At 46.8% G+C, this 26,199-nt stretch overlaps 2 protein-coding genes across 5 annotated transcripts in view; one reads left to right on the top strand and one right to left on the bottom strand.

Annotated features, from left to right (window-relative positions):
• ttll5 (tubulin tyrosine ligase-like family, member 5) overlaps positions 1-14,255 on the top strand; it is a 510,221-nt gene extending 495,966 nt beyond the window's left edge. For 2 of the 3 annotated variants that reach the window (XM_072271833.1, XM_072271823.1), the window contains exon 34: positions 12,626-14,254. In XM_072271833.1, the coding sequence (XP_072127934.1) occupies positions 12,626-12,666 (41 nt within the window). In that variant the 3' untranslated portion in view covers positions 12,667-14,254. Of the gene's footprint in view, positions 1-12,625 lie in introns of all 3 variants that reach the window. The other variant, XM_072271858.1, reaches the window with a different exon arrangement.
• The window catches only part of tgfb3 (transforming growth factor, beta 3), a 28,240-nt gene extending 9,284 nt beyond the window's left edge, over positions 1-18,956 (bottom strand). The window contains exons 1-5 of one of the 2 annotated variants that reach the window (XM_072271916.1): positions 18,291-18,956; positions 7,854-8,014; positions 7,204-7,333; positions 3,012-3,116; positions 708-897 (exon numbers count right to left, since the gene is read on the bottom strand). In XM_072271916.1, the coding sequence (XP_072128017.1) occupies positions 708-897; positions 3,012-3,116; positions 7,204-7,333; positions 7,854-8,014; positions 18,291-18,636 (932 nt within the window). In that variant the 5' untranslated portion in view covers positions 18,637-18,956. The remainder of the gene's footprint in view (positions 1-707; positions 898-3,011; positions 3,117-7,203; positions 7,334-7,853; positions 8,015-18,290) is intronic. The other variant, XM_072271925.1, reaches the window with a different exon arrangement.
• Between the last annotated feature and the right edge of the window lie 7,243 nt (positions 18,957-26,199).

The raw sequence follows: 26,199 nt of genomic DNA, 5'->3' as shown, positions 1-26,199 counted from the left end.
AATAGACCACAGGAGTGAAGGGTCAGGAATCGAGGACAATGAGGAATCTGTGAAGGCACCGAAAGGTGGGGCTGGCTCAAGGAGCCTAGTGGCCTTTGCCTGCCCTGATTTTCTTCTATTGAACAATGAACTTTAAAGTTCTCACCAATGTTTTCAAATCTCCACTATCCTCCCATCTCCCCAGTTAACCCCATCCACCCTGTGACCACAGCTGCCCCAGCCATAACCACATCCTCAGGAGAGAGCCTGCACCTGAGCTCTCCAATCCCCTTCCAAGGCCTGGAGATAATTGGCCAATGTAAATATCCCCATTGTGTAGGTGAGGGGTAGAATGTGAGGAGAATAATGTGGGATTAGTGTTGAACTGGTGTAAGCAGTCAATACAGACTCAAATCAGCCTGGGAGATGTCTGGAGTGAATGGGTTCAGATGGGTAAGTGGAGGGGCAAGTGAGGTTATAAATTTCAGAGTGGGGTGAGATCAACAGTGGAGGTCAGGGATTCAGAAATGGAGGAGTGTGAGTAGGGAGTGCAGTTTAATGATTTGGGAGTAGAGGTGAACAGTTGGGGTTACAGATTCAAGTGAGGGGCATTAGGGTGGAATGGGGGTCACAGATTTGGGAGTGGGGAAGGAGGAGGAGTGAGGTTTACAGGTTTAAGATGAAAGAGTGTGAGGGGGTGAATGGGAGGCATGGACTGGGGGCCATACCTGAAGCAGTACGTTGTGTCCAGTGCTCGTTTTTTCCTCTGTCGCTGCTGCTGATTGTCCAGCCGGTGGGGAGGTAGCACCATGAGAATGAGGTGGGGGTTGGTGGGACCCCGGCTCAGTAGCTTCTGTTCCTTGCGTTTCTGGAGACGGCCCTGGTCCCCCCGCTCTGTGTATTCGTAGTCATCGATTCCTGTGGCCGAGAGGAGAGAACTGCATTCTGTCACTGACCCTCAATGCACTGCACCAGCCCATCCATCTACCCCCTCCACTCTCCACAGTGCACCCTCACCCTCACCTCCTCCTCTACATCCCATGCCTCTCAGAACCTTCCATCACATCTGCTTCTACTGCACCTTCAGACAATGCATCCTAGGAAATCTCTGTGGGTAGACACTGCCGTCCTCTGTCCTCGCATCCATTCCAGTCCTCTGCTCATCACCCTTCTTGGGGACCTTCACTCCCCAGTGAGGTACAGGTCTGTGAACAGAGAGGGTGTGGATGGGGAAATGTCTCAGGATGACCATGGCATCAGCCGTAAACAAAGTTCTTTGGTCATTGAGTGGAAGAGGGAGAATATGGACCAAAGGATGTAGGAGTTGTGAAATGCACAGTAGGAGGACATGGCCTGTAAGTCAGGCTGGGGACAATGTCCACTTCCAGAGAGTAAAGGACAAGGGAAAAATCCCAGCAGAGACATCCGTCATGTGGGCTTAACGATCTTTTGTTATCCCATTCCCAGTTATCCGATCCAAAACATATATTCATTTTCTCTTCCCACGGATGCTGCTCAGCCTGCTGAGTTTTTCTGTTTTTATGGCCCCATTTGGATTATATCTTTCAAGATGGCGGTGCGGTCAATTGCTGCAGCTTCTATGAGGTCATCCAGAGGTGTTATGTCTTTTATAAATGTTTTTTTTTACTATTGCAAGACCCTGCTGGACATTAAGGAAATACTGCAAGTCTACCCCATCAGTGAGTTGCACATTGGTGGAGAAACTGAAGGAGCTGGACTTGATGTGGATTGTGCTACTACCTGCATCAGCGAGGTGGAGGGATCGGTACGCAAAGGCAGTGTGCAGTCTAACAGCAAGTGGTTGTCTTAGTCACTTTTCTTGAGATCACGAGAGCCTGCTGGACATTGTTGATGTGGAGTTCTGCAAGTCTGATTCACTGATTTATTGGCCCATGCCGGGGGAGCTTCATAGCCTCAGTCATAGTGAGGACTAGGCCTCAAGCTGCCGAGGAGAGAGGTGTCAGTACTGGGGCGCTCCACCGGGGGTGGTATGGCGCAGCGTCCAAGCTGGGGTCAGTACTGCCCCCAAGTGCTCACTTGGCAGAAGACAAGCTGTATTTTGTTCAGCTGCAGACTGCTGCAATATTCATGGACTCAGGGTCTTGGACTATATAGATGTTATATCTTTATAAGTTGGTACTGTGTTTTGAATGTTGGCCCTGGAGTATCACTGTTTTATTTGGCTATATTCATGTATGGTTGAATGGCAATTAAACTTGAACAGGTTGCTGCTCTATAAAACTCTAGTTAGGCCTTACTTGCAGTATTGTTTTCAATTCTGGTCACCTTATTATAGGAAGGATGTGGAGACTTTAGAGAATTTGCAAAGAAGATTTACCAGGATGGTGCCTGGATTAGAGGGCATGTTTTATGAGAAAAAGTTGAGTGAGCTACTGTTTTTCTCTTTGGAGTGAAGGAGGTTGAGAGGTTGTATGAGATGATAAGAGGCACAGATACAGTGGATAGCCAGAGGCTTCTTTCCTGGGCAGAAAGAGCTAATACTAGGGGGACATAATTTTAAGGTGATTGCAGGAAAGTATATTTGGGATGTGAAAGGAAGTTTTTTTTTTAAAACAGAGTAGTGGGGATGGAAGGGTTGGATTGATCTTGAAGTATGTTAAAAGGTCAGAACAACGTTCTGGGTCAAAGGTCTGTACTGTCCTATGTTTATCTCCGGTTTCCAGCATCCGCAGTTTACTGAAGTTGATCACTTATGCATGCCCGTGCCTCTACATCCAAGTCCTACACAGCCCCCAGGGGCAGCTTCACCAGTTCCATTAGTGTGACATTGTCTTATCCCAACAATAACCCCCAAACAGCACCACCAACATAGGCAGTTCATGAGTTTACACCTAATCAGAGGGTGGAGGAAGGGAAGGGGGATGTTGGGAGTGGGACCAAAGGATAGGAGGGAACAGGGGAGAAAGTGAGACTTTGAGGGAAAGCAGTCGGGCTGCGAGGTTGGGGAGGGAGGAAACCAGTCCAAGAGAAAAACATTATTCAGTTCCTACCCTTAAATTTCACATCCAGAACTTCCCCTTCTGCAGAGATGACACCATTGGCATGGAATGTATGGCAAGGACAATGAACGCTAATTTCCAGACCAAGATTCGTGTCTGCAAAACACAAGCTAGTTAGATCCCAACGAAGATAGAAAATCACCAACAACTGACCCAGTCCAGTCCAACACAGGTAACACACGATCTCACAATGTCCCATAGATACATTGAATAATAGCCCATTACTACACAATGAAACCAACACCCTCCAACACAGCCCACCACAAACACAAAATGCCCCCTAACAAAATGTTCCGCAGATCCAACTAAAGCTAACACATGCAACATAATTCAGCCAGCATACAATCTGCTGGTCGATCTCAGTGGGCAGAGCTGCTTCTGTGGGAGGAAAGGAATTGTCCACATTCCGGGTTGAGCCCCTGCATCCAGACTCTGCATCTGTTGTTCCAGATTCCAGCACCTGTAGTCTCTCGTATCTACATTATCCAACCAAACTCCACAGGCTAACAAAGCAGCAACACAAACCCAATGCTGCCTGAACAACATCAAATATAGACTAGTAGCTCAAGGGGCAGTTAGTGAAATTTGGGTCCAGTGACCATAGTTCTATTAGTTTTTAAATAGCTAAGGAAACAAGACAGAACAGGTCCAGAGGGCAAAGAATTGAACTGGATCAGAGCCAACTTTGAGGGCATTAGGTTGTTGACTGGGTGACTCTTTATAAAGGCAAAGGAACAGCTGACAATTTTTAAAAGAGTCAGATCAAGCATCTAGGGCAGCATATTCCTGTTAAGGTGAAGGGTAGACATATGAATTTCAGGGAACGCTGGCTGATAAAGAGATATCAAGGCTATAGTCAGAAAAAGACAAGCCTTAATACCTTTTTTAGATCATCACTTTTAGGCAGCTGGGTACAAATGAATCCTTCAACGAAAATAAAAATATTAAAAACAGGCTTCAGAGGGAAGTCAGGAAGGCAAAAAGAGAGTACGAGATGGATTTGACAAGATTAAAAATAATCCCAACAGATCCTTCAGTTATATTAACAGTAAAAGGGTAACTAGGGAGACACGAAGTTTTCTTAAAGACCATCAGGGCCACTTATGTGTAAAGTTGCAGGAGAGGGCTGTGATTTTTAATGTACTTTTCTCCTTAGTGTTTACTAAGTAGAATATCACAGATGCCAAAGAAATGAGGGTAACAAGTGGTCAGTTTTTGGATCATATGCCTATTACAAGGAAGGAGGTTTTTGCAGTCTTGTAGTGCATTAAGCTGGGCAAATCAGAGCCTGACAAAGTGTAACCCTGGACCTTATGAGAGGCCAAAGACGAAATCGCGGAGACCCTTGTAGAGTTATTTGTTTTGTCATTACTCACTGCTGAAGTTGCAGAAGACTGGAGGAGGGTGGCTAATGTTCCATTGTTGCCTGACTTCAGTTCTAAGGAAGTTACTGGAGGGAATTCTGAGGAACAAAATCTACCATCACTTGGATAGTCAAGGCCTGATCAGGAATAGTCAGCATGGTTTTGTGTGTGGGAGGTCATGCCTGATGAATATATTTTAGAGTATTTCCAAAGAGGTAACTAAGGGGACAGCAAATCATAAATACAAGAGATTCTACAGATGGTAGAACACGCACAAAATGCCAGAGGAACTCAGCAGGTCAGGCAGCTGGAAATGAATAAACAGTCAACGTTTCAGGCCGAGACCCTTCATCAGGACCGGAAAGGAAGGGGGAAGGAGCCAGAATAAGAAGGTGTGGGGAAGGGAAGAAGCTGGCAGGTAAATGAAGTGAGAAGCTGGGAGGTGCTAGGTGGAAAAGGTAAAGGGCTGAAAAAGAAGTGCTGGGAGCAGGAGAGTGGACAATGGGAGAAAGGGCACTAGGCAGAGGTGATAGACAGGTGAGGTGAGGAGAAGAGAAGAGGTAAGAGGGGAACCAGAGTGGGAAATTGAAGAAGAGAAAAGGGGGAAGGTGGGAAAAAATCCAGAAGTTGGAATAAATGAATTATTCCATCAGAATGGAGGCTTTCTAGACGACATATGAGGTGTTGCTCCCCCAGCCTGAGAGTGGCCTTATTGTGGCAGTAAGAGGAGGCCATGGAACAACGTGACAGGCTGATCTGGAAGGTTAGGTCATACAGGATCTGGGGGAGCTAGCAAGGTGGATTCAGAATTGGCTGGACAGTAGGAAGCAGAGGGTGATAGTTGAAGCTCAATTCTCCGACTGGAGGCCTGTGACTTGTGGGGTGTCTGCTATTCATTATTTATATAAATAACTTGGACGTGAATGCACAAGTTTGCTGATGATTCTAAATTAGGGGGTCTTGTTGATAGTGAAGCAGGTTACAATGTATTACAAAGAGATGTTGATCAGTTAGTGAAATGGACTGAGGAATGGCAAATGGATTTCAACTTGGGTAAGTATGAGGTGATGCATTTTGGACGTTCAAAGTAGAGTATACAATCATGGCATGGCATTGACAAGCACTGTGGAATGGGGAATGGGAAGTTCAAGCACACAATTCACTGAAAGTAGCCATGCAAGTAGACAGAAAGGTGAAGAAGGCTTTTAGCATGCTGGCCTTCATTGGTCAGGGCCTCAAGCTTAGGAGTAGGGACATTATGTTGCGGTTATACAAGCTGCTGATAAGCCTGCATTTGAAGTATATTGTACTGATTTTGTCACCCTGTATAGACAAGATATCAAACTGGAGAGGGTGCAGGAGAGACTTACGAGGATGCTGCCTGGACTAGAGGGTTTGAGCTACAGGGAGAGATTGGCCACGATGGATATTCATTCCCTGTAGTGCAGAAGAATGAAGGGTAACATAGAAGTTTATAAAATTGTGAGGAGTATGTTTTCTCCAGGATTGGGGAGTCCAAAACTATAGGGCACATATACAGGGTAAGAGGAAAGCGACCTGAGAGGTAACTTCTTTACACAGGAGAGTACCTGGAATGAGCTTCCAGAGAAAGTAGTTGAGGCAGATACAATTGCAACATTTAAGAGGCATTTGGATGGGTATATGGAGGAGAGGGATTTGGAGGGTTATGGGCCAAATGTGGGCAAGTGGGACTAGCAGGGAGGATGTTGTGGTTGAAATGGGCCACTTGAATCAAGTGGCCTGTTTCTGTGCTGTGTTACTCTATGACTTCGTATACAGTTGAACACAAAAATTTTCCACAATCCATGACAAATTCAAATAATCTGACAAATTCACAGTGCAATCCCATCAAGCCAACTGATATCTAACATTGTCCAAACAGAAGTCACATGGATGCAGCATCATTGAACACAGTTGAAGGCTTCGCATTACACATGGACACTGAGAAACCACAATAGAAACCATTGGCTTCCATCAAGTTCCACTCGCGATTCAAACTCAACACATCTCCCATACAATGTGGGTCCAGGAGAACCCACCATCATCCAACTTCACCTTTCCACATTGCGGAAATGCAACACAATACAACGTAAACCTCAAACTAAGGCCACTGAACCATAGCCAACAAACACAGACCAAGGATAATGCAAAGATAACACACAAATCATCAGTGTCATTGATTCCAGACCTTGGTTCACAAAGTGGTCCCCATAACAGACAAACTGGACAATGGCCAATTGCGCTGCAGGTCCCTGTGCTCAGAGCACCGGGTGTCCCCAGGCTGCTGTGAGCAACAACATCATCCCCACACTGACCATTGCCTGCAGCTCCCTGCTCTCCTTGCTGACCATCTGATGGGTTCAGCTTTCAGTGCTCACCATTTCCCCAAATAGTAATGGGTCACATCATCTGTTTCCCACACTCTCTCCCCACAACTGTCCCCCACATCCTCCTCCCCAACCTAGCCTACCTTTACCCCTCACCCCACACATACCCCTTACTCTATCTGCCTCACCTTCTCCCCACTCCCCCTCTCCACACACCCCAACCTCTCTCCCTGACACCACTCCCATCCCCTAACAAATTTTCAACATCTCCCACCCCCTCTTCCCTCAGCCCCTTTTCCCCATCCCCAACTCTCAACACTTCTCATCCCCTCTCCCCCGCATGCCTCCCCCCTCAGCCCCTCTCCCACACCCCACCCACATCTCTCTCCCTACACCCCTTCCCTCTCCACCAGTCACTGTGCTCGGCCCCGTCCCAAAGTTTGACAGGTGTAGCTCCAATGTGATCCTCACCTCTGTTGATAAGCCATTCCTTCACGCTCTCGGTGACATCAAAGGAGACCCATTCGCTAAAGCCCTTGGTAAGGACCACCTTCCCTGCGATGTACCGCTGCTTGGTGATGTGGTCATCTGGCTTGAGGATCTGACGGGGAACAAGTGTAACTGACCTGTTCGTACGTATGCCCCACACACAGTCCCTACGCCTCACACATGGTTCATACCCTGTGCACAGTTCATACACCCCACACAGGACTCTCCATCTGCCCCATACTGCGCACCCCATGTCAGATCACCTTACCCCTATAACCCAGTTCCATAACCAGAGTTAATCCATCCCTCTGCCCAGCACCAGTCCCACACCCCTCCCCAGGCATGGAATGGGACAGGCAGCAAGCGGTGGGATCCTCCCACTCTAGGGAGAGAGGGGAGAGGGGTCAGGTTTAGGTGAAGGTGGGGGGTGTAGTAGAGAAGGTACAGATGAAGGGAGGAGGAATTTGGAGGTGGAGAGAGACAGAAGGAGAGAGGGAAGATGTACATTGAGGGAGTAAGAAGAAGCAGGTACAGATGGAGGGAGAGACGAGAAGGGAGAAGGTGCAGATGGGGGGGGAGGTGACAGAGGGTGAGGGGAGACGGTGTGTGGCTCCAGCCAACACAGTCTGTACCTGATAGACTTCAATCCTCTGCTCATTCCGTTTGGCACTGATGTTTGGCACACGCAGCGCACGGAATTCTGCCCGGAAGAGATTGGAAACATTCTTCTCCATGGAAGACACATTGAAACGGAAAACTTTGGAAGTAATGCCACGACACGAACTGACATCATCTGGAAAACACATTGGGTCCATGTTACAGTACAGCTCAGGGTCAGAACAATAGGTTACAGGAGTGGGAATCTATAGAGTAATAGATACCCAGTCCACAATAATGGCTGGGATCAAACCCAGGGTTTGAGTTGGGGTTTTATATGCCCAGTAACAGATCCCCAGGAGTGGGTTACCGGCTGGGTTCTAATCCAGGAGCTCGGGGGGTTGATGTAGAAGGAATATAACACTGTTGCCTGAGGTACTGTGTACAAGAATTGGGATCTCACATTGTAGCTGTATGACGCCTTGGTAGGCTGCACTTGTGTGCTGCTTTGTTGTCACACAGTAGGAATGGGGTGATTAGCCACAGGAAAGAATCACAAGGGTGTTACTGGGACTAGAGGGCTCCTGTTACAAGGGAAGACTGGGCAGGTTGTGACTGTCTTCCTTGCAGACTCAGAGGTTAAGGAGTAACCTTACGAAATCCTGTAATATAATGAGACAGGATAGGGCATCTAAAGTAAGAGTGCATAGGTTTGAGGCGTGAGTGAGGAGGTTCAAAGGGGATCCAAGGGATAACATTTTCACACTGAGTAGTTGGTATTTGGAATGAGCTGCCAGAGGAGATGGTGGTGACAGGAACCTTCTGGACAGACACCAGGGGAATCTTGATCAGTTAGGTAAGTGGGCTGAGAAATAGTTTTATAGTAAATAGTAGTGCCCTTGGGAGTGATGTGGAACAGAGGGACCTAGAAGTTCAGATATATACCTACGTTAGACTATACTGACTACAGCTTGGCTTTCAATATTATAATTCCAAACAAACTTGTCATCAAACTGTGAGATCTGGGAGTCCAAAGATTCAAGGTACTTTTATTATCAAACCATGTTTGCAGTATACCACTCTGAGTTTGTCCTCCTGCAAGCTGCCACAAAATAAATAAACCACCGTTCAAAGAAAACATAAAACATCCAACGCATGGAAAAAAGAACAAATCGAGCAAAAGGCAAAAAAACAAGTGAATAACACTCAGAATATTAAACATCAAACCAGAGAGGCTTTGAAATAGTCTAGGAATGTTCAGTTTCAGTTCAAGTTAGCACTGTGTTGGTTATTGACTGCAGGCTGCAGAGACAGTCCATGGCGAAGCACCCCGATCAAAATCGCACAAAATAACAATTTAAAAGAAAAGACAAAGCAGAAGCACACGTAACATGAACCACAGAGTTCCCTCTGAAACTGGATCCTCGACCTCCTGACCAACAAACCACAATTATTCGCAACACTGGTGCTCCACAAGGCTGCAACTTCGGCCCTCTTCTCTATTCCCTGTACACTCGTGACTGCATAGCCAAATTCTGCGCTAACTCCAGCTACGTGTTTGCAGATAATACCACTGAAATACAGTGGGCTGTATTTCAAATAACGATGAGGCTTGAGTACAGGGAGGAGATAGAGACCCAGGTGACATCGTGTCATAACAGCAACCTTTCCCTCAACATCAGCAAAACAAAAAAGTGGGTGGTTCACATGCTCATCAATGATCCTGAGGTCAAAAAGGTCGAGAGCTTCAAGTTCCTAGGAGTGAACATCACTGATATCTTGTCCTGGTCCAACCACATAGATGCCATGGCCAAAAAGGCTCACCAACAACCTCTACTCCCTCAAGAGGCTGAAGAAATTCAGCATAGCCCCAGCAATTCTCACCAATTTTTAAAGAAAGATCTGATGCATCACGGTTTGGAACACAACTGCTCTGTCCGTAATCACAAGAAAGTGCAGAGAATTTTGGACACAGCTCAACACATCATGGAAACCAGCCTCCCCTCCATGGATAGTTTACACTTCAGTAAAGCAGCCAACATAGTCAAAGTCCCCACCCATCCTGGGCATTCTCTCTTCTCTCCTTTCCCACTGAGCAGAAGATACAAAAGTCTGAAAACATGTACCAACAAGCTCAAAGACAGCTTTTGCCACAGTTATTGAATAAGTCCCTTGTACAGTAAGATCAACTCTTGACCTCACAATCCCCCCTGTTATGATCTTGCATCTTATTGTTCACGTTCACCTGTACTTTCTCTGTAGTTGTTACACTTTATTCTGCATTCTGTTACTGTTTTACCTTGTACTATTTCAATGCACTGTGTAATAAACAGTGTGCAAGACAAGCTTTTCACTGTATCTTAGTACATGTGACAATAATAACAATAAATCAACTAATACGTTTTATTGAATGAGCTGCCAGAGGAAACGTTGGAGCAGGTAGATTAACAACATGAAAAAGACAGTTGGACAAGTAAATGGATTGGGAAAGGTTTAGAAGGTTATGGACCTAACGCTGGCAAATGGGACTAGCTTGAATGGGGCACCTTGGTTGGCACGGACCTGTTGAGATGAATGGCCTGTTTCTATGCTGTACTGTTCTAAGTGGGATTAGTATAAATAGTCAAGGTGGTCAGCACAGACCTGTTGGACTGAATGGCCTGTTTCTGTGCTCAATACAATGAATATGATGGATTAATAATGAAAACCAAGTAGAGAGCCAATGGATTAAACAAAGATTCAGCAGCAGACTTCACTACAGAGGCCACAGTAGCATCCCCGATACTATGGTTAGTCTGGCAGTGGGAAGTAGGGGACATCACCAGGGCTATGGGACTGAGTGAACTGTGAACTGACAGGTGTCTGGCTCCACAACAACTTCATCCAAGGAGTTTAAGTGATGAGCCCATTGCCATGGTTAATGCCTTGGATTTTATTTTTCCAAAATTCACTGCATAAGGAAAGTTCACAGGATTGGAGAGTCATAAATATTCTGACTTTGAGGGAAAGGAGAACAGGAAATGATTCAGAGCCCAGCCAAACCCCTTGACAGAGGGAAAGTGTTAAACACAAAAGATTTTGCAGATGCTGGAAACCCAGAATACCATATAAAATTCTGTAGGATCTCAGCAAGTCAGGCAGCATCTATAGAGAGGAGTAAGGAGTTGATATTTGAGGCCAAGACTGTTCATCAGGACTAGAAAGGAAGGGGGCAGAAGCCAGAATAAGAATGTGGGGGAGAGGAACAGAGTACAAACCAGCAGGTGTTAAGTGAAATAGGTGACAGGAAAATGTTCAAAGTTGTGAGTGAAGATGCAGTGACTTCCCTTTGAAGTGTCACAGTAATGAAGCCACTCTCATTTTACATAGAACATAAAACAGAGCAGGAAAGCCTCTCCTCCCCATATCTGCCAAACACGACAACCCACACTTAAGATTCAAGATTATTTATCACGTGTACATTGAAATATAGAGACGGTGTCAGTGCACCACAGCACAGAAACAGGCCCTTCAGCCCATCTAGTCTGTGCCAAACTATTATTCTGCCTAGTCCCATGCACCATAGCCCTCCATAACCCTGCCATCCATGTGCTTATCTAACCTTGTCTTAAATGTTGCAGTCAAGGTTGTATCCAGCATTTGCGCTGGCTGCTCATTCCACATTCACACAACCCTGAGTGAAGAAGTTCCCTCTCAGATTCCCTCTTAAATATTTCACCTTTATCCCTTAACCCATGACCTCTAGTTCTAGTCTCACCCAACTTCAATGGAGAAAGCCTGCTTGCATTTACCCTATCAATATCCCTTGTAATTTTGTATACCTCTATCAAATTTCCCCTCATTCTCCTACACTCCAGAGAATAAAATACTAACCTTTCCCTATAACTCAGGTCTAACAGACTCAGCAAAATTCTTGTAAATTTTCTCTACTCTTTCAAATTTATTAATATCTTTCATGCAGGTTGGTGACCGGTACTGCAAACAATACTCCAAATTTGGCCTCAGCAACATCTTATTCAATTTCAATATAACACCCCCCAACTCCTGAACCCAACACTTTGATTTATGAAGGCAAATTAGCCAAAAGTTCTCTTTATGACCCTATCTAGCTGTGATGCCACTTTCAAGGAATTATGGATCTGTAGTGCTAAATCCCTCTGTTCTACTACATTCCTCAATGCCCTACCATTCACTGTCTAAATCCTACCATGGTTTGTCCTACCAAAGTTCCACACTTCACACTGGTCTGCATCAAATTCCATCTGCCATTCTTCCTGCTGGTCCAGAACCTACTGCAAATTTTGACAGCATTCCTTGCAGTCCACTATACTTCCGATCTTGAAGTCATTTGAAAATTTGCTGATCCAGGTTACATATAATGAAATGCTTCATTTCTGTCAAATCAAATCAGCAAGGATTGCTTGAGACAAGTGTCACCACACTCCTGGCACCAACATAGCACGTCCACAACTCACTAACATAGCACGTCCACAACTCACTAACATAGCACGTCCACAACTCACCACCATAGCACGTCCACAACTCACTAACCATAACTGTAACTCTTTGGAATGTGAGAGGAAACCAGAGCAAATGAAGAAAACCCATGCGGTCACATACAAACTACTTACAAACAGCAGCAGGAATTGAACCCCTATTGCTGATCATTGGCGGTGTAAAGCACTACACTATCGTGCCTCCTATACTGTTGTTATTATAGAACTTCTAAGAACACTGCCAGACAAAGGTGAGACTTTGCAGACAGCATACAGGAGAATGCTTATAAGTTCATGTTTTGATCTTTAAGCCCACAGCCAGAAGTACAACAGAAATAGAACGGGCTGTTGAAAAGCATGAGTGATCCTACAGTCAACAAAGTCAATGGACCTGATCCCAAACACAAGTACAGCACCTGGAAGGGTTGGGCGGGCTCTACTGTGACAAAAATAGTAGTTGCCGGGAAGACCAGCAAAGACTGAAGTGCTGGGAGAATGAACCGCACTCCCTCAAATTCTCCTGGGCAAAGTACAATTACTGGAAAAGCAGACAGCAGGCTTCATAGTTTAGTTGCTTTATCAGAGAGAGTTGTGGGACTGCTGTGGACTCTTCCCAAGGGATTGTCTTCCTGTGTTATCCAGATGGCAGTACTTGGATAAGGGAAAAGGCAGCAACAGCAGCTTTATGGTAAGGTCATTTTGGACAAATGTGGAAGTCCTGTCTCATTCCTGCACGACCTCTCCCCGCCACCCCAACCTGGAACCGCCAGCAGTGCCGTACAGACTGCTCTACCCTTCACAGGATGCTCCACTACCTTCCTGACCGCAGTCTCCAGCTCATCTCATGTACACATCAAGCTGCCACTTGAAGAACTGGGTGCCATAACCACAGCCATGAAACAGCACACCCCAACAGCTTCTTCATCATCGCTGGGCACCTCAACCAGGCTTGCCTGAAGTCGTCTCTGCCCAGCTCCCATTGATCTGGAACTGTTGCAATGTGCCTACGGCCACAACAGGCCTACAGCAAATGCAATCTCACTGGCTCTCCACTGGGCCTTGGACCACCTGGACAATAGCAATGCCTACGTCAGGCTGCTGTTCATTGATTACAGCTCAGCATTCAAGACCAGCAACCCCTCAGTACTAATCAATATGCTTCAAAACTTGGGCCTCTGTTGCTCCCTCTCCAATTGGACCCTTGACTTCCAAATTAGGAGAAGATGGTCAGTGCTGATCAGAAATAACTTCTCCCCCTCACTGACAATCAGCACAGGTGCACCTCAAGGATGTGTGCTTAGTCCATTGTTCCACTCTCTCTACACTTATCACTGTATCACTAGGCACAGCTCAAACCCTATCTATAAATTTATTATTTGACGCAACTGTTGATTGCAACCATGAAGATGAGGCGTACAGATCAGCTTGTTGAGTGGTGTCACAACAACAACCTTGCGCTCAACATCAGTAAGTCCAAGGAATTGACTGTGGACTTCAGAAAGGGCAAGTTGGGAGAACACCTGCCAGTCCTTATTGAGGGATCAGCAACTTCAAGTTCCTGGGTGTCAACATCTCTGAAGATCTATTCTGGGCCCAACATATTAATGCAATTATAAAGTAGGCACATTAGCAGCTATATTTATTAGGAGTTTGCAGAGATTCATATGTCACCAAAAACCCCAGTAAATTTCTACAGATGTACTGTGGAGAGCATTCTGACTCATTGCATCAGCACCTGGTATGGAGGCTCCAATGCACAGAACTGGAAAAAGTTGCAGAGCCAGTTCCATCATGGGCACTAGCCTCCTCAACATTGAGGACATCTTCAAAAGGTTACATCCATCATAAGGACCCCAGTCTCTCATCAGGGATGAGGTACAAGAACCTGAAGATATACCTTCGATGTTTTAGGAACAGCTTTTTCCACTCACTTTTTTTTTTGCTTTCTTTTGCACTACTTATTTAATTTATATATCTTTTTTCTTATTGTAATTTGTAGTTTGTTTTATCATGCACTGCACTACACTGCTGCCACAAAAATCTTACAACATATACCAGTGATATTAAACCTGATTCTGATCTAAGTACCTATCTGAGTGTCTCTTAAAAGTCCCTAATGCATCTGCCAACACTGGCAGCGCATTCCATGCACCCACCACTCTGTAAAAAAACTACCTCTGACATCCCCCCCCCATACTTTCCTCCAATCACATTAAAATTATAGCCCCTCGTATTACCAAGAACACATTAGATTTGAAAAATCACAAGGAGACATGATGAATAGGTATGTGGCAGAGGATTGGCAAATGGCTTTCAATCCAGATAAATGTGAACTACAGCTCTATAACACTCTGATTAGACCACTCTTGGAATATTGTGTTTAGTTCTGATTGCCTCGTTATAGGAAGGATGAAGAAGCTTTCGAGGAGGTGCAGAGGGAACTTGCCAGAGAGGTGACTTGATGGAAGTGTAAAAGATTGTTAAGAGGCCTAGATTGAGTGGGTAGCTAGACATTGAAAATGGCTAAAACCAGAGGATATTTGGTTAAGGTGAGTCGAGGAAAATTTAGCAGAGATGTTACAAGTAGTTTTTTTCCTATACAAAATGAGTATTGGGTGCCTGGAATGCACTGCTGGAGGTGGTGGTAGAGGCAGATACTTCAGGGACATTTAAGACTTAGATAGCCACATGGATGAAAGACAAATGGTGGGCTATATAAAGAATGGAAAGGTTAGATTGATCTTGGAGTATGTTAAAAGTTTGGCCCAATATTGTGGGCTGAAGGGCCTGTACTGTGCTGTACTGTTCTATGAGGGATTGCATTTGAGAGATCAAACCAGGATAGGCCTTGAATGGTAGGGCCCTGCGGAGTGACCTATGTATGCAATGCATAGTTCACTGAATGTGGTGTCACAAATAGGTCAGGTGGTTTAAAAAAAAAAGGTATTTGGCACACTGGTCTTCATCAGTCAGGGCATTTAGTATCTTGTAGTTATAAAAGACATTGGTGAGGCGGCATTTGTACTACTGTGTACAGTTTTGGTCACCCTGTTACAGGAAAGATGCGATGAAACTAGAAAGGCTTACCAGAAAAAAAGTTACCAGGATGTTACACACACAAAATGCTGGAGGAACTCAGCAGATCAGGCAGCATCTTTGGAAAGGACTAAAGAGTTGACATTTTTAATAAAGGGTCTTGCCCCAAATCGTTGACTGCTTATTCCTTTCCATTGATGCTGCCTGACCTGCTAAGTGGCTCCAGCACCTTGTGTGTTACTCTAGATTTCCAGCATCTGCAGAGTATCTTGTTTTACCAGGATGTTGCCAGGACTTGGGGACTTGAGTTACAAGGAATGGTTGAGTAGACTAGAACTTTATTCCCTGGAATGTGACAGATTAAGGGGTGATCTGATAGAGGTATACAAGATCATAAGGAGCATAGACAGTTTGAAAACACAGTCTTTTCCCCCCAGTGAGGGGGTGATAAAACAATAAGGTGTAGGTTTTTAAGAATCAGACGTGAGAATTTTAAAAGGGACATCAGAGGCAGCTTTTCACACAAAGGGTGGAGTGTATTTGAAATATTGGTTGATGTGGACACATTAGACCATAAGACATTGGAGCAGAACTCGGTCCATCAAGTCTGCTCTACCATTCCATCATGGGTGATATACTATCCCCCTTGATCCTATTCTCCTGCCTTTTTCCTATAACCCTGATGCCCTGAACCTATCAATCGCCGCTAAAATACACCCAGTGACTTGACCTCTAAAGTCATCTGTGCCAATGAATTCCACAGATTCAGCACCCTCTGGCTAAAGAAATTCCTCCTCATCTCTGTTCCAAAGTCACATAACTCTAGCAATGTTTAAAAGCTATTTAGGTAAATATACGGACATGAGAGATTACAGGGCTACGGGCCAGACGCGGGCAGATGGATCCAGCTCCCTGGACAAACAGTTGGCCTGAAGAGTCTGCTCCCACGCGATACGATTGTAGGACTGCTATCTGCGCTGATCAGATACAGTTACTATAAGTTGGAAAACTTCAAAAGATTCAAAAGTAAGTGCGGCACGTTGTCTTCGGGAGGTGCCGACACGGCTGTAGTGAACTCATGCCAGCGGATCTCGGAGGGAAGTGGATCGCAACCCCTCTGCAGCAGCTGCTGGTATTTGGATCGGTGAGTCCAACCCTAGGGGAGGCTGACCCGGTGCTCTTCCAACAGTATGTGCGGTGCGCACAGCCACCAGCGATTTTCAGATGTGTCCTGGTACCTGCAGGGTTGCACCGGTGTGTAGATACACACATGGGTGGGATCACGCATGGCGATAGCACGCGGCTGCGCGGCGGGCTCCCGTGTAACCCCATAACCACTGGGTACGCACCTCGGTACCGAGAACCGCAGCGAAGTCGGCTGCCTCGTAGACAACACTGTCAGTTCATCCTGGTCAATTACCATTAGGTCAGAGAGATCATGACACTGCGAGACCTCGCTCTCACCCGAGTCCGCTCGCTGCCCCCCTCACTGTCCGCTCAAAGTGCCAATGTCCCCTGCCTGGGTTTAGGGCGCACACGCCCCTCCGCCGCGTACCCGAGGCTACAAGAATCCCTGGCTGACATACTGCCCTCCTTCCGGATAGCAGCCTGCTCCCTCTGCTGGCCACCAGCCTGCAGGGCGAGAGCCCAGCTCCGGGAGGGGGTCGCTGCCAGCCTGAGGGGCGAGAGCCCAGCTCCGGGATGGGGGGGGGGGGGTCGCCGCCAGCCCGCGGTTATGCAACGGCTGTTCACGTACCGAGTTCGACGTCAAATCTGTCCAGGGAACTAGCTGTGAACTTTTCGTACTACAGACTGCACAGATTGTCACCAACAACTCACAACTCCAGTACTGCTACAACTGCCACACACGGTGAAGCAAACTTTAATTCACCCAGGCAGAGTGTGGGATACAGATCACACGGCCCAACACACTCAGAAAAGGGGCAGAGCCACCGTTTAATCTTTGTCTTCACTCTATCCTGGGAAAGTGTGCAGTCAGTGTACTGTATATTATACCCAGGGTGTGTAATAAGATGATGCAAAGGAAGCTTCACCCTGTGTCTGACCCCTGGGAGTGTGTGATGGGACGGTGCAGAGGGAACTTTACTCTGAGCGTGTATTGGAACGGCGCGGAGGAAATATCATTCTGTGTCTGAGTGCGTGGACGGGCACTGTAGAGAGAGCTTCACACCGCGTTTTACCCCTGGAGTGAATTCGTAGACATTTTGTACACTTATACCAGATGTTGCCAAATATTAGCATATGCCGCTTGCTACAGATCTGCACATCTGCTCATCAGGACAGATCCACTTCAGTGCCTGACAGGTGCGTCACCCGGTGTGTAGTCTATACCAAGCTCCTCTCTATCCGACAATAGACCCAACACTAGAGGTGATACTGACCTCCGGGCACACTTGCGCCCGTCCCCACCTCCCCTGCCTAGTCCTGGCCTATGCTCTCGATAGAGGCCTTTCACTATCCCTGGGAATGCTGGGACTGTCCTGCCTCCATTTGCGCCCCACCTGCTGCTGGCAGCAGACCAGACACTGGCGGCTCTGACGGCGGGCAATGGGGAGGGGGGAAGGAGAGGAGGGAGGGGTAGGTGACCAGTTGGGAGTCCCAGCCTCAGTCTCAAACCCTCCCTACCCCGACACCGTTGTGTGACAGGGTGTGTACCAACGTGAGCCAGGTGTGGTGACGCCCTTTCGGCCAGTCCCAGAGGCAGAGGGGAGGGGAGGGAGGTGGGAGGTGACCAGCTGGGGTTACCTGCATCGGTCTCAAACCCTCCCTACCCAGATCACTGCTGTGTGATCAGGTGTGGGAGGGTGTGCACTGAGAGCCCAGCCAGGTGCCAGGCGTCGGAACGCCCCCCTCAGCCCACCCAGAGGTGGAGAGGAGGGGGTGGTGGGTTTAGAACCCGCATTTACCACCCTCACTTACTGTCGACGGTTGGGCCGGGAATCATGTCAAACTTGTACACCTCCTTGGCATAGTACTCGAAATCGGTGTTATGAGTCAAACAGCTCTGTTCGCGGTCCCTGCCCAGCTCTTGCAGCAGCTCCCGGGTGCTGTTATACATGGCCAGGACCTGTGGCGGCACCTCGGCGGGCCCCGGCTCCTCGGGGGGGCTGGTGAACCGCAGCTTGCTCAGGATCTGCCCGCGGATGGCCTCCACACGCTTCTTCTTCACGTGTTCCGTGTCCACCGTGGAGCAGGTGGAGAGCGGTCGGCTCACGGCCACCAGGTCCAAAGCGGTCAACAGCAGCAGCAGCCTCCGCACACACATGATCGTCCCGGGAGCGCGGCGCGCACCCGCGCACAGAGTTTCCACAACTCCGCGAACTTTCCAACAGCCTTACACTACTTTCACAAACTTTCCAGCAACTTCACAAACTTTCCAGCAATTTCGCAGACTTTCCGCAAACTTTCCAGCAACTTCGCAAATTTCGCCCACGTCCCAGATGTGGTGCGAGCTCTGGCCAGCGATGACGGTCGGCTGGCTCCCGTCTGCGCTTGTCCCAGGACCAAGCTCCTCCGACACCCAGCGCCGCACAAAGGGCCGATCCCACTCGCTGTCTCTCGCCCTCCGCAGTCTAGATCGATGCCTCCCACTTCCAGCCTTTTATACTCGCCGCGGTGACGTTCCGGAAGGGCCGGATCATCGAGCCCGGCCGTGGGCACGGCGTCATCAGCAACAGGGCAGCCAGGAGCTGGGGAAGAACAGCAGCCGTTCCGGCAGCAGAGGCCCAAGCAGGCAGAGACGCCCGCATAAGTTTATATACACTAACAGACATTAATACACGTTACAGAATACGCACGAATGCACATTCTACACAGATACACGCATCACAGCCGCACCCACTACAGGGAAAACACAGCAAAAAACACAAATACACACATCTGGGCAACACAAATGCGCGCACACACACTACAGGGATACAGCACAGCCACACACAAATACACTACACAGATGCTACACGTACACAAGACACACTTACACATACACATATAGGAGGCATCACAGTGGCACACACACACATATACACTACTGGGATACATCACATCTACACAGACACGCACACACACACTCACAACAGGAAAACATCACAGTGACACTCACATTACAGATACACAAATCACAGCGACACACACTTGACCTTGCCATGGGAAATCCCTCCCCACCTGGACCAGAGCTTGTACAACTGCAACATAAGGTCCCGACTTCTATACTCAGTGCCCTGACTGATGAAGGCCAGTTGTGCCTTCTTCTCCACCCTGTCTGCCTGTGGTGTTGCTTTTAATGAACTATGCATTTGTGGTCCTAGATCTCTCCGTTCCATTATACTCCCTAGTTCTCTACCATACATGGTATAAGCCCCAAACACTCATACTTATCTGTACTAAAATCCATTTGCCATTCCTCAGCCCATTTCACTAACTGATCAAGATTCCCCTGTAATCCTCATAACCTCTTTCACTATCAACAACACCTCCTTATTTTATGTCATCTTCAAATTTACCAATCAAGCCTTGTGCATCCACATCCAAATCCCACTTATCTAAATAAGCAATAATGATTATATATACAGTCCCAAACCCGACCTCTGTGGCACATCACAAGTCACCAACCTCCATTCTGAGAAATAACCTTCAATCACCACTCTCTGCTTCCTATTTCTGAATTAATTTTGAATACACCCAAGGAACTCTCCCTGAATTCCAGACCTGTCAACCATGTACAACCTTGCTAAAGTCCAGACGGATAATATCCACTACCCTGCCTTCATCTACCATTTTGGCTATCTTTTCCTCTCTAGCCTCCCACAAAGTCTGAGGATGTACTTTATGAGGGCATGGGGACTTGTCTGCCTTCATGTGCTGTAAGGATGCAAATACTTCCTCCCTGATAATATGGATGTCCTCCAAATGATCTCAGCTTGTTTCCTTTATCTCTTGTGCAAACACGATTTTCTTCTCAGTAGACACAGAGGAGAAATAGTCATTAAAAATTCCACCTATCTCCTGTCGCTCAAGACGCGGATAGCCCTGCCAATCTCAAAGCAAGTTATTCCCTCCCTCGCCACCATTTTACTCTTTATACAGCTATGGAACTTCTTGGGGTTTTCCTTAACCAGCTACATCCATCTCATACCTTCGTTTTGCCCAACTGATTACCATCTTAAGTATATTTTAAATCCCTTTATGATCATCAAAGGATTTACTCCATCCTGACTTCTTTTACCTGAGCAGAAACCCAATATCTCACATCAGCTGGGGTTCCCTAAACTTGCCAGATTTACCCTTCACCCTCACAGAAACATGCTACTCCAGGACTCTTGATATCATATCTGTGATAGCTTCCACTACCCATTCAATCCTTTGCCTTCATATAAGATCACCCCATCGACCTCTGCTAGATCCTGTCTAATTGTGACAAAATTAGCCCTGCTCCGTTTTAGAATCCTATCCTGTGGACTGACCTATCTTAAAACTAATGGATTTATGTTCACTAATTCCATGAATGAAATGTTGCTGTCTTCCTGGATGAGAATAGGGACTGAAAACCAGGAAGAAATGTTGTATAGCATGGCAGAAGACATCAGAAACTTCCCAGTGATGGTCAAGAGGAAAGGGATGGAGACAGCCATTACCATAAGAGACAAGGAAGCATCAGATCCCGGGAATTTATCATCACCAATCCCGATATTCACATAACTTCTTATTATTCCCACTTTACTTCAGCGTGCTCCAGTTAGAATGGATAACCAATTGACTAATGGCTAACTAGCTGCTCAACCACCATAATTATCCTAATGGCTAACCTATCATTCAATTCCAAACTAGTCAACCAATGGCTAACCTATCATTCAATGGTTCACCAGTCGATCAATGGCTAACTAGTCGACCAACAGCTTACCAGTTGACCAATAATGGTTAAGCTATGTCTTCAGAAAGTTTGCCAATAACACAATTGTTGTTGAATTGCAGATTGTGTCACATACCCCGTGACGGGAATAAAGAACCAGCAGAAATAGAAAACACTTTGGAGTCCAGTACTACTATAAACTAATAATATTTATTAGTAACTACGTAATACAGTAATATAAAAGTAAATAAATCACACAGGTTAGCAATGATTATATATATAAGTACGTAAATCAGTAAGTGTGGAAATATATGTATGAAAACCAAGCTTCTTTAAGTCTAGGGGTAAAAAGATACAGTCTTACAATGTTGAGTAAAGTTCAGTTCAGTTCAGTTGGTGGTAATTAGTTGAGTAGTGATGGAGAAGGAGAGAGAGATAGAGTGAGTCGAGTCTTCAGGTGAGCTGATGCCGTCGATCTTCTCATCATCCTCCGAAATCCTTTATAAGTCACCGACTGTGACTTTAACCAGGGGGACCAGTTTTCCTGTGGTGGAGCTATCACCCCGGCAAAGGTGGACACATAGATAACTCCCCACCAGTCAACCCCTTCTTCACCGTTGGAATAGCAATTTAGATCGATCCGCCTGATCAATCCTCCAAAACCTACTTTCTCTGCAGGCACAACAATGCTCATTCAGTGTCCAGATGATGTGTCTGAGGTCTGTATCATCTGACCTCCTATTTATTTCTCTGTGCTGAGCATCACCTGTCATTCAAAGAGCCTCTCCTTCCTTTGCCTGTGAAGAAATGCACAAGCAAGCGAACTGTCCTTGAAAATAATATCAACAACCTGCCTTTGGTCACCATAGCAACTTTCGAGCTGCGTGGTGCTGTCTCCAACTCCAAACTCAGTAAAAATCCAAAGTTACTTCCAATGCCTTAAAGTGACAGTCCAACTATTAATCTTCGTCTCTCTCTCTCTCTCTTCAAAAGCAACATATCGGTAGTAAATAACTCTTTCTCTCTCTCTCTTCAAAAGCACAGTTAATAGGAGCACTCCAGGATCTCCTCACAATCGTGATGAGAAGGTGTAAAGAAGTGAGATAGAGCAGCTGGTTGAGTGGTGTTGCAAAAACCTCACGCTCAACATCAGTAAGACCAAAGAATTGATTGTGAACTTCAGGAAGGGGAAGTTGAGGGAACACACACTATCCTCATTGAGGGGTCAGCAGTGGAAAGAGTGAGCATCTACAAGTTCCTGGGTGCCAACATCTCTGAATATCTATCCTGGTCTGATACTAATGCAATTACAAAGAAGGCACACCAGCGACTATACTTCATTAGGAGTTTGAGTAGGTCACCAAAGACTTAAGCAGATTTCTCTAGATATATTGTGAGATCATTCTGACTGGTTGCATCAGGGTCCGGTATGGAGACACCAGAGCTAAACAATGCAGAGGGTTGTAGATTCAACCAGCTCCATCATGGGCACTAGCCTCCCACTACTGAGGCAATCTTCAATATGTGGTGTCTCAAGAAAGCAGCATCCATCATTAAGGACCCTTACCATCCAAGACATGTCCTCTTCTCATTACTACCATCAGGGAGGAGGTACAGGAGCCTGAAGACCCACTCCCAATGTTTTAGGACTAGCTTCTTCTCCCCTGCCATCAGATTTCTGGTGAACATTATGTCGCTTTTTGATCTCTCTTATTTTGCACTAAATTTTTTGGTATATTTCTTATTATAACTTATAATAATTTTTATATATTGCACTGTACTGCTGCAGCAAAACAACACATCTTACAACATGTCAGATAATAAATCTAATTCTGATTCTGAAACAGAGAAAGACATACACTGCTCCCTCAAAACCGCCCTCCCAATGTGACCCTCCCTCAGTACTGCACCCCCATTATGACCCTCACTTGGTGCCACCCCTCCCACAGCGTGAGCCTCGCTCAGTACTGCCCCTCACTCAGTGCAACCCTCGAAACTGCTGCCTCTTTCTGTGGAATCTTGCTGCGCACTTACTGGGAGCCGTGATTCTTACCCCCACAGAGTTCACCACTCCAAGGTGTGTGGTCGTACTGAGAATGAACTAGGAGCTCACAGGCCCTCTCTGTGGGTGAGAGGCAATGGGGTGAGGGAGGCTAATTGAGGTTAAAAGTGTGTTGAGGAAGGACAGAAGCATGTTGGAGGATGAGTAGGTTAGTGAGGGAGGTGTTGGGTGAAGAACTTGAGGGATGGATAAAATACAAAGGACAGAGGATGAGGTAAGAGGGAAGAAGCAAGGGGAGGTTTGAACTGTGTTAAGGGTGAGGGAGGAGGGAAGTGAGGATGGAGGGTGGGTGGTGAGAGAGTTGTGTAGGTGATGGAGGGGTAAAGGGAAAGCGTGAAGAAGAGGAAGATCAGAAGTGTACTGGGGAAGGGTGAGGGAGGGTGTTGGAGGGGTGATTCAGAGGAGCTGTTGCAGGAGTGGTGAAGGAGATATGGGACAGGAGAGGTGTTGCGGGTGGGTGAAGGGGTGGAGAAGTGGTGAGTGAGTTATGGGAGGGAGGGATGTTGGAGGAAGTATGGGTGGTAGTGAGAGGAAGCTACCTCGGAGGAGTGGTGGAGGAAAGTGATGTTTTCTTCTTTTTCTTGTAAATTTAATGGCGACTGTCAGACCAACATAAGGTGCATTACTGACACTTACTGAGCTGGAGTGTGGAGCAAAGAGACAGGAAGTATACCCACTAAATTCCCCCCGAAACAAATCTGAAACAATATCTAAAAGTCTAATGCTTTTCAGGTCAGATTAGATTAGATTAGATTAAACTTTTATTGTCATTGTGCCGAGTACAGATACAAAGCCAATGAAATGCAGTTAGCATCTGACCAGGAATGCAAAGAACAGTATTATTTACAAAATAACTGCAATAAAAAGTAAGTGCTACAGCACACAAATATAAAAGTACTGAGACAGTACAATATGGGTGCAATACTGCTTAGCGCTGTGATGAGAGGTTCAACGGGGTCACAGCCTAAGGGAAGAAGCTCTTCCTGTGCCTGCTGGTGCGGGAGCGGAGGCTCCTGTAGCACCTACCGGATGGGAGGAGAGTAAAAAGTCCATGGTTAGGGTGAGATGCATTCTTGATAATGCTTTTCACCCTGCCCAGGCAGCATTTATGGTAGATGTTCTCAATGGTGGGAACTGGGTGCTGATAATCCGCTGGGCAGTTTTCACCAACCGCTGGAGTGCTTTGCGGTCTGATACGGGACAATCACCATACCACACTGAGATGCAGTTGGTGAGTATGCTCTCAATGATACAGCAGTAAAAGTCCGTCAGTATCCTGGGACAGAGGTGAGCTTTCTTGATGCTCTGCAGGAAATAAGGGCGCAGTTGCACCTTTTTGATCAGGATGGAGGAGTTCAGGGACTAGGTGAGATCCTCAGAAATGTGGACACCGAGGAATTTGAAGCTTGATACACGCTCCACTACAGCTCCGTTGATGTAGGTGGGGATGTGAGTGTGGCTCCCAGCATGCCTAAAGTCCACAATGATCTCCTTGGTCTTCTGGGTGTTAAGGGCCAGGTTGTTGTCGGCACACCACATGGCCAGGTGCTGGACCTCATCCCTACAGGCCGTCTCGTCATCCCCTCTGATCAGGCCAACCACCGTAGTGTCGTCTGAAAACTTGATTATGAAGTTAGAACCATGAACAGGAATGCAGTCATAGGTGAAAAGGGAGTACAGAAGGGGGCTCAGCACACAGCCTTGAGGCACGCCAGTGTTCAGGGTGAGAGTGGAGGAGGAGAGGTTGTCTAACTTAACTGATTGAGGTCTGTTAGTCAGAAAGTCCAAGGTCCAATTGCAGAGGGATCAGCTGATACCAAGCTGGCGAAGTTTGGTGATCAGCTTGGAGGGGATCACAGTACTGAATGCGGAAATAAAGTCAATGAACCGCATTCTGATGTAAGAGTTGGGGCTGTCCAGGTGGGTCAAGGCAGAGTGAAGTGCTGTGGAGATGGTGTCCTCTGTTGACCTGTTGGTGCAATGGGCAAATTGATGGGGGTCCAGGGTAGTGGGCAGACAGGATTTCAGATGTGATAGGACCAGTCTGTCAAAGCACTTTGCAATGATGGGGGTGAGTGCAACTGGACGGAAGTCACTCAGGCCCGTGGCAGTGGAATGCTTTGGCACTGGCACGATGGTGGCGATCTTGAAGCTTGTGGGGACAACTGCCTGGGCCAGGGACAGATTGAAAATGTCCGTGAAGACCCTGGCCAACTGCCCTGCACAGACTCTGAGCACACGGCCAGGTATTCCATCAGGACCAGCTGCCTTCCATACATTCACCCTGCTCAGAGTGGCATAAACATCGGAGGTGGAAAGTGAGAGAGGCAGTTCAGCAGGTGGGAGATCCGCTTTGAGGGTGGCTTCCTTGTTCTCTCGGCCAAAGTGAGCATAGAACTAATTGAGCTCATCAGGGAGGGAAGCAGAGCTGGAAGGGGGCACAGTACTAGGTGGTTTGAAGTCAGTAATGACCTGTATGCCATGCCACATGTGCTGGGGGTCTGAGGAATTGAAATGCTCCTTGATTCTCTGTTTGTATATGTGTTTAGCCTGAGAGATTCCCCTCCTCAGGTTGGCCCTGGCAGAGCTGTAAGCCTCCCGGTCTCCAGACCTGAAGGCTGAATCTTTGGCTTTGAGCAGGAGGCGAACTTCTCTGTTCATCCATGGTTTCTGATTGGGGAAAACTTTTATTTGTTTTAGTGATGTCACTCTATCTATACACTTGTTGATGTACTCAAGGACAGAGTTGGTATATAAATCAGTGTTAATCTGAGAGTCTGTGGTGGCATGGGCAGCAAACGCGCTCCAGTCTGTGTGCTGGAATTGGTGCTGAAGAGCAGAGTCAGCACCCTCCAGCCAGATCTTTATTGCGGGTTTCACATGTTTAAGATACATACCTCCAGTCATTGCAATGGCAGTAA

Source organism: Mobula birostris, chromosome 1 (genome assembly GCF_030028105.1).
Source record: "Mobula birostris isolate sMobBir1 chromosome 1, sMobBir1.hap1, whole genome shotgun sequence".
In the NCBI taxonomy this organism is placed as follows: domain Eukaryota; kingdom Metazoa; phylum Chordata; class Chondrichthyes; order Myliobatiformes; family Myliobatidae; genus Mobula; species Mobula birostris.
This window is presented reverse-complemented; position numbering and strand designations above follow the sequence as displayed.